At 38.7% G+C, this 20,025-nt stretch overlaps 1 protein-coding gene across 1 annotated transcript; it reads right to left on the bottom strand.

Annotated features, from left to right (window-relative positions):
- Positions 1-18,751: 18,751 nt before the first annotated feature.
- On the bottom strand, positions 18,752-19,546 carry LOC106426897. The gene has a single exon (XM_013867630.1). The coding sequence runs from the start codon at positions 19,544-19,546 to the stop codon at positions 18,752-18,754; it is 795 nt and encodes a 264-aa protein (XP_013723084.1).
- Between the last annotated feature and the right edge of the window lie 479 nt (positions 19,547-20,025).

Raw genomic sequence — 20,025 nt, 5'->3', positions numbered from 1 at the left:
GGTTTAAATGTAAATAGCAATCCTAATTGAGCAAGTCTATTGCTTGACTAACAAGATGATTTGGGGTGTAACTTATTGGAAAGGTATTAGATGCAAGGTTTCTATTCAAGTGTTGGAGATTATAATCCTATAGCTGCCTATCAGTTGCATGCATGATATATTAGAACTCTCTTAGACACAGTGATCAGCGATGGCAATGTTTTACTGGTTAACTAACTAGATCTTGGATCTCAACTGTCGTTTATTGACCACAAGAAAATGTCGATTGATGGTCCTGTGGAGATATCGATAGATACACCTTTCGCAAGATCGATCAATTGTCAGAAGACAGTATCGATCGATGCTTCTAGTTAAGCCTTAGGCGTAAGTTGATAATGCTCACTAGCTGTCTAGTGCAGCGGTAGCCGTTTTCCAGTGGTCTAGTATGACAGATTAGGTTCATGACTGGATGGTCAAGGATGCTTCACTCATCCAGATTCCTAGGTTCAATATTCTAGGTAGCTAATCTAGAACAAGCATTAAGAACAATCAATCAATGAGTACCAAAACTTACCAATCTATAGTTAGGGCTAATCACTCTAACCTATTTGAACCCTGAATCTAACAAGTAAACTACTCAGACATAGCTAAGCAATTCATGACACAAAATATAAATAAAAACTGCATAGAATAGAATAGATGAATCAATGGAGTTCCAATCAAAAATCTCTCTGTGATCTTCTCTCCTAAACCTCTCTGCTGAAAATAAGAATACAAAGGTGGCCCAAAAGCTCTCTTGTTTCCTAACACTTAGGCAAGTATATATATATTAGGTTAAAAACTCGTCATGGGTAATCTTCTAATTTGGTGAAGTCTTGGGTTTAAAGTCGGCTGGAACCAAGTCGTGCTTCCGCGTCTTGACATCGATCTATGGTACAGGATGTACATCGATTAATATTAATCTTCAATCGTTGAGGCTTCTCTTTTGTATCGATTGACGACACTGGATGTGCATCGATCGATTGTGTCTTCTTTGTATTGACCTCTTATGGTCAGCTCGGATGAAATATCTTTTAAGCTCCTAAATGTTCCATAATTATCACTTTACTCCAAAATACTTCTGAACCTGAAAGCATACCTAATAGGATAGAATATATAGTATATAGATAGTAAAATATTTATATACCATGTGTGAAAATAGGTCAAATCCATGGTATATCAGAGTTGTAGGAACAAGTTAATACTTGCATATCACCTTGAATCCGTACTAATTGAGCTAGGATTGTTAGAGTAAGGCGAAAGCTAATCTAGTAAGCCTAGTGAGCATTATTCAACCCGCGCGTAAAGCTTGACTAATAGTGCGTCGATCGATATTTCTATAGAATAATTGATCGACGGTGCAAAAGGTGTATTGATCGATATTTCTCTAGAATCATCGATCGACACTTAGATTTGGTAAATAGACAAACCTAGAAAGCGAACGCCAATCAGTTTGTCATAAGCGATTGAGCTCTATAATATCATGCATACAACTGTTAAGCATCTGTAGGATTATAATCCTGATTACCTGAATAGAAACCCTAAGTCTAGCTATTTCATTTAAGTGTCAAAAATCCAATCAAACCAATCGAGAAACTACCTTGCTCACAACCTGCTATTTACATTTAAACATAATAAACCTAGCTTAATCACTTTGATTAGATTTATTAGGTTTCCTAGCTCCTTGTGGATTTGATCCCTAAGTACTACAATTGAACCTCTTATTTGAAAGAGTAATTCACTCCTTAGGGTAATTTGAGTGAGATCATTACCTTGGGTAGTATGCTGACTGATGAACATGTGTCAAACAACGCACATGGAAAATCAATGCCCTTGACCAAACATGGCACTGAAAATTCCCCAGGATCACTTTTCTTTTTCAGTGTAATCATCTGCTTTATCTTCTCTATAATCTGATATAAGATCCTATGTATGTCATGCTCAGTTTTTTTGGTTTCCTTGAAAAACATCCCCAACCTGTGGGTAAAGTAAGCCTCCTTGAATGGCTTTTCCAAGGGTATCCTGAGAACTCTATTGGTGAAGTTATCTATCTACTTCTAATTAACTGATGCAATCTTGATTGAACCGGTGGAAGCATACGAGTAGATGCAACCCCGTGGATGCGATTCTGTCAATGAACCTGAGTGGATGAAAACCCGTGGATGCAATTTTGTTGATTAACCCAATGTTCGGAAAGAGGATCCATTTGCCATATATGTTGGGCCCATTACGAGATCAAGGTCCAAGAAGCTGAAAGGCCTTATTCAGAATCTGGAAAGTGGAGAAGAGTTACTTGATATAACCTCCATTTTCTCAACCACCACTTAACTATTTACTCCTTTGTCTCTTTTATGTTTTCTATGCTGAACATGAAACACTTGTTGTCTTTTCTATTTAAACTATGTTTCAGTTTCATTTCAAATCAATCTTCATTTTTATGAAAACTATTTCTTCTCTTATTTGATGATTCATTGTTCTTATGAACAACCTGATTGTGGAGGAGTGCAAAACCCAAAGCAAATCAGAAACCTCCCCTGTTGACTGGTGTGTCATATCCAGGACAAGAGAGTGGTGAATCTGAGACGATTCCGCAACCTCAGTGTGACCTATTGATCAATTTATCTATCCAGAAACTGTCATTCATCTATCCATCTCAAAATAAACCATCTATCTTCTGTCCTTGTTTGATCCAACCAAAATCAGATTGGAGTATTCTAGGGAGGGTTTCATCAAGTGGTATCAGAGCACTACTCTCAAGATCGATTCATTTTTGGGTTTATTTTCTCATTCTTTCCTTTGTTACAGATTCTCTGTTTTTTTGGGTTTCAATTCAGTTTATGTTTTCTCTGGGTTTGATTTCGTTGTCTCCATTGTTTCTGGATTTATTTCTCAGTCCTTAATCTGTTTCAAGTTCTCTGTTTCAAGTTCTGGGTTCATTTCGATTGTGTTTTCTGGATATTCTAGTCTGCTTGTGGCCAATTTTGTTTGCTGGATAATCATGTATTTTGGAAGAAAGAGAACCAGGAGGAAAAATCTGAGATCAAAGCAACGAGGGAGTCATTGCAAGGAAGAAAAAATCAATCCAGCTTCCTTCTTTCTATGGGAAGATTGATTCAGATGCATACCTAGAATGAGAAAAAGAGATGGAGTTAGTCTTTTGCTGCCATGACTATACTAAGGAGAAGAAGGTACATCTAGCAGTCACTGGTTTTTGTGGATATGCACTCACTTGGTGGGTTAAAGTTGTTAAGACCATGAGACTCAATGGAGAACCACAGGTTTCTTCTTGGTTTGAACTAAAAACAATCATGAAGAAAAGATTTGTATCCAGAATCTATTGTCCATCAAGTTCATCCAGAAGTTTTAGTTAACAATGTAGCAGCAGCAAGATATCTCGTTCTTCTCATGATTCTGGTTCAATACATATGAAAGAAAAGGAACCAAAAGATGAAGATCCATGGTCAATCAACAACCAGCTAGAGATAATGAGATTGGTTAGAGAAAGAAAAAAGCTTGAGAAGAGTTTAGATTAGGAAGAACACAAAGACAAAGCTGAAAAGAGTGAGCAGTTTGATCATGAAGAAGTGTCTCAGGTTCAAGGAGTTAAGCTTTCTACAACTATGGTTAAAGTTCAGCACGATCTGATTGTACAATATGTGGAAACAAATCAAAAGGAGGTGGTTTCGAAGGTGAAAACGCAGCAGGAAAGAAAGGAAGCTACTATGAAGGTTTTGGTGCAGGACAAAACAAGAAGCATATGTGATGAACTGTCCAAGAGGTACTTTCTACAACCTGATCCTTATATTCTATGTTTTGAGTTGTTGAAGGAAGTGGAATATGAGAAAAAAAGTTTAGTAAATCATTGAATGATTATGAGTTTCAAATATCATATTTGGAAGGAACTAAATTCTGCAACTTGGAAATTTATGAGAAGAAACAAGCTGTAGATTTTGGTTTTGGAGATTCAGCATTTTGGAATACAGAAATCAAAGCTCAAACTTGGTTGTTTGAACGAAGAATAGGATTTCAAATTCTCTGGTCATTCAAGAAGGAAAAACTTGTGAAGTTATGTTATAAGAAGACATATCAAAACGAGTTGCAGAATCAAAATTCATGTTATCTTCAATTCAAGAAGTCTAAAGTTGGAACAAGAGCTCAAGGAATCCACCTCTGATTAATAAGGTAAAAGATGGGCGTGGTGTTACTAAATTCAAGAAGCTATCGAAGGAACAATGGTTCTCTGATGGAGATGAATCAATTGAGTTGTTTGCTGCACCACAACAATTTCCATTTTAAGTAGGAGAGATTTCAGATTTGAGGACAAATCTTTTCAAAGGAGGAGGGGATGATGCAATCCTGATCGAACCGGTGGAAGCATATGAGTGGATGCAACCCCGTGGAGGCTATTCTGTCAATGAACCCGAGTGGATGAAAACCCGTGGATGTGATTCTGTTGATGAACCCAATGTTCAGAAAGAAGATCCATTTGCCATATATGTTGGGCCCATTACGAGATCAAGGTCCAAGAAGCTGAATGAGAACGTTGTTGGCCTCATTCAGAATATGGAAAGTGAAGAAGAGCTACTTGTTATAACCTCCACTTTCTCAACCACCTCAACGACCACCTAACTATTTACACCTTTGTCTCTTTTATGTTTTCTATGCTGAACATGCAACACTTGTTGTCTTTTCTATTTAAACTATGTTTCAGTTTCATTTCAAATCAATCATCATTTTTATAAGAAACTATTTCTTCTCTTATTTGATGATTCATTGTTCTTATGAGCAACCTGATTGTGGAGGTGTGTAAACCCAAAGCAAATCAGCAACCTCTCCTGTTGACTGGTGTGTCATATCCAGGACAAGAGAGTGGTGAATCTGAGGCGAGTCCGCAACCTAAGTGTGACCTATCGATCCATTTATCTATCCCGAAACTGTCATTCTTCTATCCATTCCAAAATAAACCATCTATCATCTTTCTTTGTTCGATTCAACCAAAATCAGAGTGGAGTATCCTAGGGAGGGTTTCATCATTAACTCCCCGCTTAAGATGCTTATGAACTTTTTCCTTTCTTTTCCTCAAGATTCTCCTCTCAGAAGTCTGATCAACTGTGAGAACTGAAATTAGCACCGTCGATTTCCGTAATCGAAGGAAAATCAAGAAACACTAACTTTCTCTGAGGCCCCGGATTCTCCGTGAGAGCCAACGACAAGTGACCAAATAAATCCGGAAAATAGGAAATGATAACAAAACGAATTTATAGAAAAGATAAATCTTATTTCGAATCCGCGTAAGACCGTTGCGATCATTACAAGAGATTATAAAAGCTTCAGCCACAAGTGCTGTCAGTGAATTACCTTGTTCTAGCAACCTAAAACCTTAAACCTAGTTTAGTCGCAGCTCGATAACAGAAGATGAAAAAGATACGAAAATTTTTTTGATTGATTTCAGACTGAACCTTATGAAAGGCTGCCTACGTACCCATTTCGAGGATCAAGACGAATGTAGTTCGATTGAAAGAGTAGAACAAGAGATCGAACCGTCTTTGCGAGTTTGTCTAGTAATCGAGTGCCAGTCATAGAAACAGAACATGTCAAGAATAAGGCATAAAGTTTCTAAGTGCAGAGAGTTCTAAGAGTAAAACGCATTGTCTCCTTGCCTCTTCAACCTCGTCGTCCTTATATACTCCTTCTAGAGGCGGTTCTCAAACCCTTTCTGCCCTCGGTCAATTTTATCGCTTCGTAGAGATATTCCATTTTTCTTCGATCTTCGTGTTTATATTTGGAAACTTCACATTTATCCTCTGAACTTGACATTTATCTTCTCCTGCAGAATAAAAGATAAACCGTCATAACTATTGGGCTTGATTTCGTATAAATCGTGACTGGCCTTTTAGCCACGTTCTGGACCATTTCGAGCCGTTTTTCGACTTAAAAGTTTTTACGATTTATCAAAAGAGCGCTTCCGAAACGACGTCGATTTCGAAGAAAGTTCAAATTTTACGTATAGTGGAGGCAGTTCAAGGTGTTTAGTTAAAGTTGCCGTTGTATACGATCAATTTGAATTTCATATGAGAAAACGAGTTCTTGCGGTTTTTAAATCGGAAAGTTTCAACGGTGACTCCAATCGAGATGAAACAAGAGCAAGTTTGATCCGGTCTCGAAAGAGTGAGCTACGAGGACGGGATGAAGCTTGCCCGATCGCAAGCCAGGTTGATCGAGCCTTATGCTCGTTTCATTGTTTTGACCCCCATGAACCGTTTGTTAGAGGACTCGAGTAACCTTTCTCGAGGGCTTATCGTATGACTCCTTTTCAGAATTCATACGAAACTCAATTTCGGTTTCCCGCTATTTTTTAACTTGTTTTCCATCAGACCTTTACGGTCTATTTGTGTGTTGTGTAGAGGTAATCGAGCATTTATATGGGTGTAGAGGGAAGAGTACGAGTTGTCATCTCGTAATCTGAATCTTGGTGAACTGCTACATCGGTAATCTGGTTCGAGAGTTTTCTGCTGTGGGTAAACTTGCGGGATTTCTGAAGACGCTCGAATATTAGCCAAGAGACAAATTTTGGGATCTCGTATCATGGAGTGTGATACTATGCCTAGAGATGTTAGAGACTAGTGGGTTGGGTTTAGGGCAATACCTAGGTTTAATCACGGCTTTAGGGGGTGCAATGACTACTTCGACTTACGTTTCCTGTATTGTTTTCGACCTGATTCCGTCCCACTTTAAAGTCCGCAATATGTTTTCGGCTTACGTGACTTGTTTGGTAGGGATCGACCATCTCTTCTAGGACAATTTTTAAGTCTCCCGAAAGTGCTGACCAAAATTTTAGATTTTTTATATAGCGCTATTACCCTTGTGTCGGGTGTATGGGAGCTATCTCGTAGAGATAGCATAGTCTATTTAGGACGTTAAGAGTTTGTTGTGATCAGCAACAAACTTATCTGTAGATATTACTGTTTTTGAGTCTTCGTGAAGAATACATGTTTGAGAAGATATTAGTGCGTATGATTGTTTGGTCTTCCAAAAAGGTATTTTTATCGAGGAGGGTATTTTTGTCGAAAAAACTTATTCTTAAAGCGTCTGTGACGACTCGCGATGCTGAAGATTGTTTTTTTCTTTTGCATGCCGCGTTTCGTGGTTGAAATGTTTTCAGGCTTGAAGATGTTTGCGGTGTTGCAAGAGTTTAGTCTTATCCCTACGATGGAGAAACATTTTTGGTTTGTCTGTGGTAGCCAAAACTATTGTTGTTGTGTTAATGCTAATAGTTTGATTTTCGATCAAGGAATTAGGACCGAGGGGTCACCTAAATTTGTCCATGGGAAGAAGTGTTTTTCCTTCATAGTGCTTTGTGAAGTGTTGGCCTTCTGAAATCTATTTCATGCATTTTTGAGGATGTTTCGTATAGCTTTATGAGCTTTGTTACGTATTTTTCTTTACATGCCGTGTGTTATGGGTAAAACGTAGCGGGCTTAAAGTGAATTGTAGAACATATTGAACTTGGTCGATTGTCGACAAGTTTAGGTTTTCTGTTAACCGTTTGGTTGTTAGGACTTAGTTTTGTTACGAAGAATTTATCATATGATTTCCGAATATGGGTTATACGATAATTATTTTCTTACTAGTCGCATGACGTTTTTAGACAAATCGCAGATTGTCGTTTAGCTGTTAAGTAATGTAGTGATGGTTTCTCAAATACTTTGGCTTGGCGTGAAGGATGTGTTCACTCAGATAGCCAAGGACGTTGTAGGTCAAGGATTAGAACATGGTACTTTCATGTTAATCATGAAGGTCATGTTAGTTTACGATTGTCCTTAAAGGGGATACCGAATTCTGGTTCAGACTTTTACTGGAAGGCATAATTGACCGAAGGCCAAAGAGCGCTGCTCGAGATGGATAGGCTAAGTTTGCCGGGGTCATCCGTGTTAAGATGGTCGTTAGTCGTAGAAAACGATTCTCCGTTTTAGGTTTCAGTTATACGATGAATGTTTCGTATAATGTTACCTATAGTCTTATGAAAATTGATTCATTTTTGTATGAGGAAGACGAAGCCTAAGAGGTTTGATACAGAAGCAGTGCAGAGTCAGTTGCGGGACGATTGCTTACTCGGATGTGACCGAGGGGAAAGAAAGGCAGAAGCCAGCGAGCCGCAGGACTAAAAAATGAAATCTATTAGACCGTAATGCGAAGAGATAAAGTTTAGATTGATCATCCTAAAGCTTTGTATTTGCTATATGAGAAATACTTCTTCCTAAAACGTGTTATGTTTACTTTTGAAAGTTTCTTCGTATGACTTGATCTAATTGTACGAAGGCTTTTTCGCTAAGTAATGGGCGACCGGTTTTACGAAGGTTGTAAATCGGTGATATGTATACACATGTCAAAGCAACATTGTTTCTGCGGGTTTTAGAGAAACATTTATGCTTTGATTTCGATCTTTGGTGAAAGTTGCTTGGAGTTACTCATGGAGTGTTACCGAAGTTTATTTCACTAGGATCTAGTAGGTTTTTGAGAGGATTCTCATAACATATTCGTTTCTCGAACGAATTGGTCAACCAGCGGTAGATCTAGCCAACGATCGGGAAGAAAGTGTTCCCTTTAATGTGCTCGCTGGTACTTTTATTCTCAAGTTTTCTTCATCGCAAATGTTTTCGATGCTTTTCCGTGACTCACTTGGTTCAACGGAAACTGAGAAATGCTTTGATGCTTAAATATTTGTAAAGCCAGAAAGGGTTTCAAGACTTTGGGTAATCGTCGAGTTTCAGTTTTGATATTGGTAAAGGTTTTCTATATGCATGATTGCTACAAAAAATGTTATATAGTCTTTGAGGTTATGTTCATGATCGTCTGGATATGTTGCTAGCGTTTAGACAAATTTTAGATTGTCGTTTGCCTTTCTGGACGATTTTAATGTGGCATCGTTTTGCCTAAATGTTTTTCTGCCTATTGCTTCGAGTGTTTGCTTTGACGAAAGCGTTTTCTTGCTGACGAGGCAAAAGTTTTTGAAGTTTGGGATTATATGTCCCTAACCCCCCCCCCTTTTTTTACGAAAGAAAACGGTTGAACCGATACTTTGAAGGGTTATGTACGTTTCTTCCTCCGAGGATTGGAATGATCAACAATCCGGGTCGATTTAAAGACGACGCTGGGACTGTGATTCGGTTGTTTTCAGGTTGACGACTTGGAATATGTCAGTTTTAAGAAAATCGCTAGATGCAAATCGTTTTTAAGACGACGTTCGTGTCTCTAGTTCTTTCTTTCTTTAGGAAGCGAGCTGAATATGTGTGGCAACTGTTTCTTGATTTTCAGAGAGTTGAGATCAGTTTTCAAGATCTGGCTGAACAGTTATGGAACAATATACCGAGACAAGAAAATTGCCTAAGAATTAGTTTGCTAGACTATCCACCTAGGTTTTAAGTTCCGAAAAGTTCTATGCCAGTCTCAAAAGCGTTTTTATTTCTTAGTAATTTCCTACGAAAATTCCAAGTCTGATTTCAAAAATTTCAGGTCGGAAATACCTTACTTCTCTTAAAGATTCGGATTTGCCTCTTCTCCGTTTTGCTTTCTCATTTGCCCTTACTCTTTTCGTGCCTGTCTGCCCATTTCGAATCGCAAGAATATTGATTCTTCCTGGATTTCTCTCCTTTCCTGGCCGCGTTTAGGGTGATGCCAGTCTTGCGGTTTTCGTGATCCATGTTTCAGTCTTAGTATCATTGGATTTACGAAAATCAATACGCATCTCGTCGAAACCTTTGAACGACTAGACCCCTCTAAGGACAACTTGTACAACTCGATGAATATAAATAGCTCCTACATCATAACACATTGCCAACCTATTGCTCAAACCTCATAACACATAAACTCATGCATCCAAAATTCGTGGAGCGATGGCTTGAAACTGGGTAGTGGAAGAAACGTCACATATCAAATCATGGACAACCTCGGCATAATGATTAGAGAAACTGATAAACCTGCGAGCAATCTGAAAAACTGAGACATCACATATCTGCTGAACATCCGGTAGATCCATGTTAGCCAAACGACGAATGACAATGATTTTACTCACGTCATAAAAAAACAAAATTTAGTTAATAATTACTAGACAGGATGGTTCTAAGAAAATTTCCCTAATACCCTTATTATTATTATTAATTTTATTGTAGATATTTTTTGAAAACCTTGAAAACCGTATCCCCTGATTGCCATCCCGGGATGGAACCCGCTCTGATACCAAATTGTGACACCCGTCACCTCCTATATGGAGAAAAATGGACCACCAACAATATCTTATAATATAGTAGGCAATATACACAACTCTACTCACCCTAAGCCCAAATAAAAATTCAAATAAAAAGCCCAATAGCACTAATCCATCCAAATATCATATACTCGTCAGTCTCACATGAAATGGGGAAGAAAGAGAGGTGAGTAACAGGGGAGTCAATCAGTGATGTATGGGATACTATACCCAAAGTCCATGGACCCAGTCAAAGCACTCCAAATAAATATAATTTAATCCTAACACGTTGCAAACACGGTACGTAAAGTACCCAGAGATCAAACAATTGTCCTAGAGAGGTGCACACTCACTGCCCACTAACAGGCCAAAAAATAGCAACGAATATGTGTTCGGACACACACGCCCGTAGACGATTTATTGACACCTCCAGGCTACTGCTCAACCGGTCGACTATAGGTGGCCGTTGTGAGAACTGAAATTCACACCGTCGATTTCCGTAATCGGAGAAAAACCAGGAAACCCTAACTTTCCCTAAGGTCCCGGATTCTCTGCGAGAGCCATTGGAATTGACCAAATAAATGCAGAAAATATTAAAAGATAACAAAAACGAATTTATAGAGAAGGTAGGTCTTATTTCGAATCCGCTTAAGAGCGTTGTGATCATTACAAGAGATTATAAAAGCTTCGGCCGCAAGAGCTGTCAGCAAATTACCTAGTTCTAGCAACGTAAAACCTTAAACCTAGTTGAATAACAGCTCGATAACAGAAGACAAAAAAGATAAGAAAAAAGTTTTAATTGATTTCGGACTGAACCTTATAAAAGGCTGCCTATGTACCCCTTTCGAGGATCAAGCCGAACGATTGAAGGAGTAGAACAAGATATCGAACCGCCTTTGCGAGTTCTTCTAGTAATCAAGTGCCAGTCATAAAAACAGAACATGTCTAGAATAGTGCCTAAAGTTTCTAAGTGCAGATAGTTCTAAGAGTGAAAAGAATAGTCAAGTAATTTTCTCTCCTAGTCAAAGTTTGCTTATACTAGCAAGATCATTGACCAAGATTGGACAGGCTTCCATGAATCAAGCCTTAATGGTGGTTGCCACTAAGTTCTGTTCACTTCTTTTTGACCTATATCCTAGGATTGTTTGTGAAGCAAGCCTTAATGATTGTAGCCACCAAGTCATGTTCTAATCTATAGAATTCTTATGAAACAAGCCTTAATGTTTGTAGCCGCCAAGTTTTGTTCGAACTCCTTCCTAATAAATCTCTAATTATACAATAATAATTTTTTTTTTGATATTCTATCTATAATTTCAAAAATAGAGAGAGAAAGAGCGATTAGCTACCTATAACTTGCCCTAGGAGTTATAGACATAAGCGATAGCTTGCATCTCACCCTGAATCCATCCTAACTAAGCTAAGATTGCTAGAGTTGGCGAGAGTTCATCTAGGAAGCATAGTGAGCATATACAATCCGCGTATTATCGCGTGAACCAAGAGGGTCGATCGATATTCCTATCGAATAATCGGTCGACATTTCAACAAGTGTATGTATTGATAGTCCTATAAAATAATCAATCGACACTGATCAATACCAAAACCTAGAAAGCGAAAGCCTAAGGGTTTGTTATTAAGTATTGAGCTCTATAATACCATGCATACAACTTATTTTCCATCTTTAGGATTATAATCCTAAATACTTGAATAAAAACCCTAACTCTATCTCTTTCCATTTAAGTACCAAAACCCCAATCAATCAATCGAGCAATTACTTGCTCACAAACCTGCAACTTTACATTTAAATCATTAAACAACTTAGCTTAACAAATCAGATTAGATTTATTAGGTTCTCTAGCTCCCTGTGGATTTGATCCCTAAATACTGCAACTGAACCTTTTATTTGAGAGAGTAATTCTCTCCTTAGAGTAATTTGAGTGATAAAGCATGGATGCAATAAAACTCTCCTTACCTCCAAGAATATGAGCTCTTGCCCTCGGGCAAATCAACACTTCTTGATGTCATGACCACCAATCCATCTCGAGGATGACATCGTAAAAACTCAGCTCCATCTCTGATTAATCTTTGAACGACTAGACCCCTCTAAGCACAACTTGTACAACTCGATGAATATAAATAGCTCCAACCTCATAACACATTGCCAACATATTGCTCAAACCTCATAACACAAAAACTCATGCATCCAAAATTCGTGGAGCGATGGCTTGAAACTGGGTAGTGGAAGAAACGTCACATATCAAATCATGGACAACCTCGGCATAATGATTAGAGAAACTGATAAACCTGCGAGCAATCTGAAAAACTGAGACATCACACATCTGCCAAACGACGAATGACAATGATTTAACTCACGTCATAAAAAAAAAGACAATTGAGTTAATAATTACTGGACAGGATGATTCTAAGAAAATTTTCCAAATACCCTTATTATTATTATTTTTATTATAGATATTTTTTGAAAACATTGAAAACCGTATCCCCTGATCGCCATCCCGGGACGGAACCCTCTCTAATACCAAATTGTTACACCCGTCACCTCCTATATGGAGAAAAATGGACCACCAACAATATCTTATAATATAGTAGGCCATATACACAAGTCTACCCACCATAATCCCAAATAAAAATTCAAATAAAAAGCCCAATAGCACTAATCCATCCAAATATCATATACTCGTGAGTCTCACATGAAATGAGGAAGAAAGAGAGGTGAGTAACAGGGGAGTCAATCAGTGATGTATGGGATACTATACCTGAAGTCCATGGACCTGGACAGAGCACTCCAAATAAATATAATTTAATCCTAACATGTTGCAAACATGGTACGTAAAGTACCCAGAGATCAAACAATTGTCCTAGAGAGGTGCACACTCGCTGCCCACTAACAGGCCAAAAAACACCAACGAATATGTGCTCGGACACACACGCCCGTAAACGATTTATTGACACCTCCAGGCTACGGCTCAACCGGTCGACTATAGCTGGCCATTGTGAGAACTGAAATTTACACCGTCGATTTCCGTAATCGGAGGAAAACAAGGAAACTCTAACTTTCCCTAAGGTCCTCGATTCTCTGCGAGAGCCAACGGAATTGACCAAATAAATACGGAAAATATTAAAAGATAACAAAAACGAATTTATAGAGAAGGTAGATCTTATTTCTAATCCTCTTAAGAGCGTTGTGATCATTACAAAAGATTATAAAAGCTTCAGCGAATTACCTAGTTCTAGGAACGTAAAACCTTAAAGCTAGTTGAGTCGCAGCTCGATAAAAGAAGACGAAAAAGATAAGAACAAGGTTTTGATTGATTTTGGACTGAACTTTATAAAAGGCTGCCTATGTACCCTTTTCGAGGATCAAGTCGGACGATTGAAGGGGTAGAACAAGAGATCGAACCACCTTTGCGAGTTCTTCTAGTAATCAAGTGCCAGTCATAGAAACAGAACATATCAAGACTAGTGCCTAAAGTTTCTAAGTGCAGATAGTTCTAAGAGTGAAAAGAGTTGCCCCTTTGCCTCTTCAACATCGAAGTCCTTATATGAGGTGGTTTGCTCTTTCCCTTTCTACCCCTGGTCGAATTTATCGCTTCGCGGAAATATTCCATTTTCCTCCAATCTTCGTGTTTATCTTTGGAAACTTCAAATTTATCCTCCGAACTTAACATTTATCTTCTCCTGCAGAATAAAAGATAAACTGTCATAACGATTGGGCTCGATTTCGTATAAAATCGTGAGTGGGCTTTTACCCGCATTCAGGACTCTTTCGGGACGTTTTCCAACTAAAGCGTTGTTTTACGATTTTTCGAAAGAGCGCTTCTGAAATGACGTCGATTCCGAAGAAAGTTTGAATTTCTCGTATAGTGGAGGCAGTTTAAGGTGTTTGGTTAACCGTTGCCGTTTTATACGATCAATTTGAATTTCGTACGAGATAACGAGTTCTTGCGGACTATGATCGAGATGAAATAAGAGCAGGTTCGATCCAATCCCAAGGGAGGGAGCTACGAGGACGGGATGAAGGCAGACTAGTTGATCCAACTCGCCGAACGGGCGAGTTGGACGACTTGTTGATGAAGGCAGTTGGATGACTTGTTGATCCAACTCGCCGTTCAGCGAGTTGGATGACTTGCTCGATCCGACTCGCCCGTTCGGTGAGTTGGACTGGGCGAGTTGGACAATGTGTTCGGTCCAACTCGTCCCTTCGACGAGTTGGACGATAGTGCTTTGTGGTTGTTTTGTTGTTTGATATATGTTTGTCCGAGGCCTGGAGTAACCTGTCTCGAAGTCTTATCGTGTGAATCCTTCTCGGAGTTGATACGAACTTGATTTTGATTTTTCCCGCTTTTCTTTTATTTTGAGTTTTATCTCTCTTTGTCAAAGAGGATATTTTCCGGGAATTTTCTGACAATGATTCCGTCGTAACCGATTTTTACCCCAACAGTTAGCCCCCCATCTCGTTAGAAATTTTGTGATATTCTTGCGAGCGGTTAGGCAGGTCAGGTAAGTTAGGCGGAATTAATGGTTGGAAGTGGTATGTTCAATCTGCTAAAAGTGGAGTGCGATAAGATTGGGGCGGCGCCTTGTGAAGGCTGCCTACGTACCCTTGTTGAAGGGATCAAGTCTTGCGTAGTTTGTCCTGGAGTTGAGATTCTTACAACCTATTTTCCAATCACACCATTACGGTCTAGTTATGTGTCGGGTAGAGGGAATCGAGCATTTATATGGGTGTAGAGGAAAGACTACGAGTTGTCATCTTGTAATCTAACTCTGGGTAAACTGCTATATTTGTGATTTGTTTCGAGAGTTTTTTGCAGCTCGTAAACTTGAGGGATTTCTGAAGACGCTCGAATATTAGTCAAGAGAAAAATTTTGGGATCTTTTATCAGGGTGTTTGATACTATGCCTAGAGATGTTAGAGGCTAGTGTGATGGGTTTAGGGCAAGACCTTGGTCTACTCACGGCTTTAGGGGTGCGTTGACTACTTCGACTTGCGTTTCCCGTATCGTTTTCGACCTGATTCCGTTCTGCTTTAAATTTCGCGATATGTTCTCGGCTTTCGTGACTTGTATGGTAGGGATCGAGCATCTCTTTGAGGACAATTTTTAAGTCTCCCGAAAGTGCTGACCAAAATTTTGGATTTTTTATATAGCTATTACCCTTGTGTCGGGTGTACAAGAGCTATCTCTACGAGATGGCTTAGTCTGTTTAGGACGTTAAGAGTTTGTTGTGATCAACAACTAACTTATCGGTAGATATTACCGTTTTTGAGTCTTCGCGAACAATACGTGTTTGAGAAGATGTTAGTGCTATGATTGTTTGGTCTTCCAAGAAAGTGTTTTTACCGAGGAAGGTACTTTTGTCGAAAAAAATTATTCTTCAAATGTCTGGAACGTTGATATCACTCAAATTAACCTAAGGAGTGAATTACTCTCTCAAATAAGAGGTTCGGATGTAGTACTTAGGGATCGAATCCACAGAAACTCTAGGATTACACAATAGATTATGGTCTTGAAATAAATCAATATTAAATGATTTATAAGTTTTAAAAGCAGTAAATGGATTGGTGAGCAAATTTATTGCTCGATTGATTGTTTTGAGGTTGTTAACAGTTGGTTGAAGTAGCTAGATTCAGGTATATTCTCAGGTATGATAAGTAAAACGTAACTTGGGAAATTAGGGGTTTATTAATATTAATTGTTCTTGAATTCAAACTAAGATATAATCTATTTGATTATTTCATCTGGATCTCGGATCTCAACTCTCGTATTTTAATCACGAGAAAGTGTCGATCGATAATTCTGTGAATATCGATCGATACACCTTTCAAAATATCGATCGATAGGGCTATTGCTGCGTCGATCGATATTTCTTCCAGAAAGCTTTACGGACAAGTTTGACTTATATTCTCTAACTCACTAGACCAACTCTCATCTGTATCTAGTCAGTTAGATCATTCTAGTTATTTTCAGGTATTGAGTCAAGCAATGGCTTGATCCTAGTTAACCCTAAGATCTAAGTTTAAAGGATGATCAATCCTAAACTTAGCTTTAAGCACAACAAGATGAAGGAACTATATTTCTAAACACCCTAGCAATTGTTATGTCAGTATTACATTTATCAACCCATTTGAGAAACCTAAATCTAACAGTAAGGGCTACTCATACATATTCATGAAACACATGGTAATGATGGTCTCAATAATACTTAGATAAAATAAATAGTAAAAGTAACAGAAATAATGAAAACAAGGGAGTTCAAGATCTTCTCTGTTTTGCAGTAGATGATATATCTCTCCAATCCTAAGCTCTCCTCTTTCAATGATGGCTTCTTGGCTCCTCCAAACTAGGTCTAAAAAGGTCTCTAAGCAAGTCTGCCTCTAAAATGATACAAAACCCTAATAAATAGCCTAACAGGCGGCCAGTGACTAATGATGTAATTATTAAGACTTTTGTGAAACTTGAAATCTTCTAGTTTGTCATTAATTCTCGGATGGCTTCACAATCGATCGATGTGAGAAACCCAACGTTGATGGTGGTAACTGTCGGTTGATACTGAATTGTGACCGTCGACCATCTCTTGCTTCCAGCGAAGCTCAAAAGATCTCCAAAAAATTCCAAATACATCATTTCCTTGCAAATAGTACATGGACCTGTAAATACTCTAAATAGACTATATATAGTAGTAAATGTATCTTAAAACTCTTATAAACCATGGCCAATAATAGGTAAAATCCATGGTCTATCAACTCCCCCAGATGTACTCTTTTGCTTGTCATCAAGCAAAATATACTAGAACAGTGTCTCTAAGAGAGGTTTAAGAACATCAGGAACTCACATGATTTAAAACTCAGAATCGTCACCTCTACAATATTGCAATCCATATCTAAAAAGTCCTAATCACAACCAAATTCATCTAGCCACCAACTTAGCAAATCTTGTTTGTTATTCCCCTCTACCAACTTCATTTCTTAGCGTAAATAAAAGTGTAAGCTTTACCTTGGGGGTATCGATCACATGATGCAAGGATTTTCAAACAAGTATCTGGCCATGCAGGTAAACATTAGTTCATATCCTCTCTCTCTACTAATTTTCTCTCCTAGTCAAAGTCTGCTTATAATAACAAGATCATTGACCAAGATTGGACAGGCTTCCATGAATCAAGCCTTAATGGTGGTTGCCACTAAGTCATGTTCACTACTTTTTGACTTATATCCTAGGATTGTTTGTGAAGCAAGCCTTTATGATTGTAGCCACCAAGTCATGTTCTAATCTTTTACCTATAGAATTCTTATGAAACAAGCCTTAATGTTTGTAGCCACCAAGTCTTCTTCGAATTCCCTCCTAATAAATCTCTAATTATATAATAATAATTTTTTTTTATATTCTATTTATAATTTCGTAAATAGAGAGAGAAAGAGTTATAAATCTATATACACAAGGCTTTACCTTCCAGACTTGTTTGAAGAATCTGATCCCATGTATACCAAGTCCCAAGACATGTGTCAAGTTTAGTGTTGGAGGTCAGCTTTGGTTCCTTCAAACAATCTCAGCAAGTGTGGACAGTTGACAGGTTGATCCACTTTAGTATCTTTAGTACTATGTGCAATCAGAAAGTTTAAAATGGTGCTAAAAGAGTGGATAGATAACAAGCAACCAAGCAGGAACGTTGCCGAGTTAGTTTCCGTTCAGCAAAGCCGGTTGTGGATCTGTACCGCCGTGAGCTGTGAGTCAGCGGAGGTGGAGCCCATGTCGCCGCAGTTGTGATTCCGTCAAGCCGAAGTGAGGTCTAGAGTGTTAAGCGATGCCTTGCACGTTTTCTTGGGCAGCAAGCAAGCCATCCTTGAACCATAGGTTTGACATTATCATCTCTTTTTGTTAACTCTTCCACATCGTAAAATCGCATATTGATGTGCGAGTTTTCTATTTGTACTTTATTTATTTTCATTTCGATTGGTGTGACTTCGGCGACAAGTCGAGATCAATGGCGAAACCCTAGCTTTCTTGCTGATCAAGTCAATTCGTTTATAGTTAACCGCTATTGCTTTCCTTGTGAGTTAACGAGCATTGTAGTAAACTGAATCTACCAGCTAACAAAAGACGTAGCGACTATACCTTGGTACTAGCGTATTGATTACCTGACATGACCGCTAACAAAAAACATATCGACAGTTCGTTCCATTCCTCTTTACATAACACCGAAAAAACGACACCTAACTAAGCAACCAAACGATATCACCATGCCAGAAATTTGGATTACGCGACCAATCTACCTTCAAAATGTACTGAGGATACTACTTATTAGTGCCTGCTAATAAAACTAATAGTTGTTAATTGCCCGGAGACTGACCTTTTCATCTTCGTCCAACGATTTGACGTGTGCTGGATTCACGTAATAGCGGACTGCTGGAGGTGTGCCGGGTCTTACGACAGCTTCGTCTTCTTCCACGTCAGCTTGCGAGTCACCGCCTTCAGTGTCTCATTCAGAGTCTGACTCTATCCACACTACATTTTCCGGCTGAGGAACCACCTCTTTTATCTGCGGCACCGCCTCCATGAACACAAGCTGAATAGAATCGACAAAACCGGGTAACGCAACGCTAGTCTGGGAAAGTAGAATCTCGTCTTTCTTCTTGATCCCAGTGACTAACATCTCGAAAGCAACTCTACCCCAAGGGAAAGCTAGAAATTCTTCCAAGTCTCGTATCATTTCAACATGCTCTGGAATGATCCGGGGGAAATGAGACGTCGGCAGAAGTACACACGAGGTAAAGGCAAGACATGCGTATTTCAATCGAGTCTTGCGCTTCTTCACTGCTCCTTTTTTGAGCATCTCTATTGCTAGATCTACGAGACAGAACTTGAGTGATCCAAATAGCTCTCCCCAGTAAAGTTTCTCCTTTATCGGATTCTTCTTTTTCCTCTTGTTGTTTTTAGGAGGAATCTTTTTGCAGTTGAGTCCGGTGACACGAGCAAACTCATGAAGTGACATCCTTACAGGCTTCCCGGCGAAGAGGAAACAAATCTCGTATTTTTTCTTCACGTGGAGTATCCGGACAATGACGAACTGGCCAAAACTACCGGAAAACGAAGGGTTCTCAGCTAGCGATATAATCTTCCCAAAAGTCATATTACGCAAAAAGTCGACCTCTTCTGGATCTAAAGCATCGAGTATGGTTTCGATTCTCTTGGGTTTGTGGTATGTGTTCACCCGCTCGCCGTTGGGTTCTTCACCGTAAGTAAACATCCGCTCTGGAAGTCTTAGGTTTTCCATATTTGGGAATTTTTTAGACTTTTCTCTGTATGTTAGGAGAGATTTAATATTAGTGACTGGAAAACGAAGGGAGGGGAGAGATTTAAGAAAGACTTTAAACAGTCCACTATTGATAAACGTAATTTTTGCCTTTTCCTCTGCCCTGTTTGTAATTATGAGACTGGGTGAAGTCCAAGGCATGTGATGTAGGATGGCTACTTAGGTCGTAGGTTCTGACAAAAAATCTACACGCACAGGATATGGAAGATGCGAGTGTGTAGGGGTATTTCGGTATTAAGAAAAATGTAACAGTGCAGGTGGTAGTCTCCTAATTTCTAATTTTTCGGTGTGTATAGCGCCTAAATTCTCTAGTAAAAACTAAAAAGAGATTAAATGTTATTTCTAAAGTAATTTTTGTATCCCCTATATATTAAAATAGAAGCATTACAACATATTTTTGTTGCAACATGTCATCACCACAATCATTTTTAGAATTCTTA

Source organism: Brassica napus, chromosome A6, assembly GCF_020379485.1.
Source record: "Brassica napus cultivar Da-Ae chromosome A6, Da-Ae, whole genome shotgun sequence".
NCBI lineage: Eukaryota > Viridiplantae > Streptophyta > Magnoliopsida > Brassicales > Brassicaceae > Brassica > Brassica napus.
Note: the sequence above shows the minus strand (reverse complement) of the source record. Positions and strands in the feature narration are given on the sequence as shown.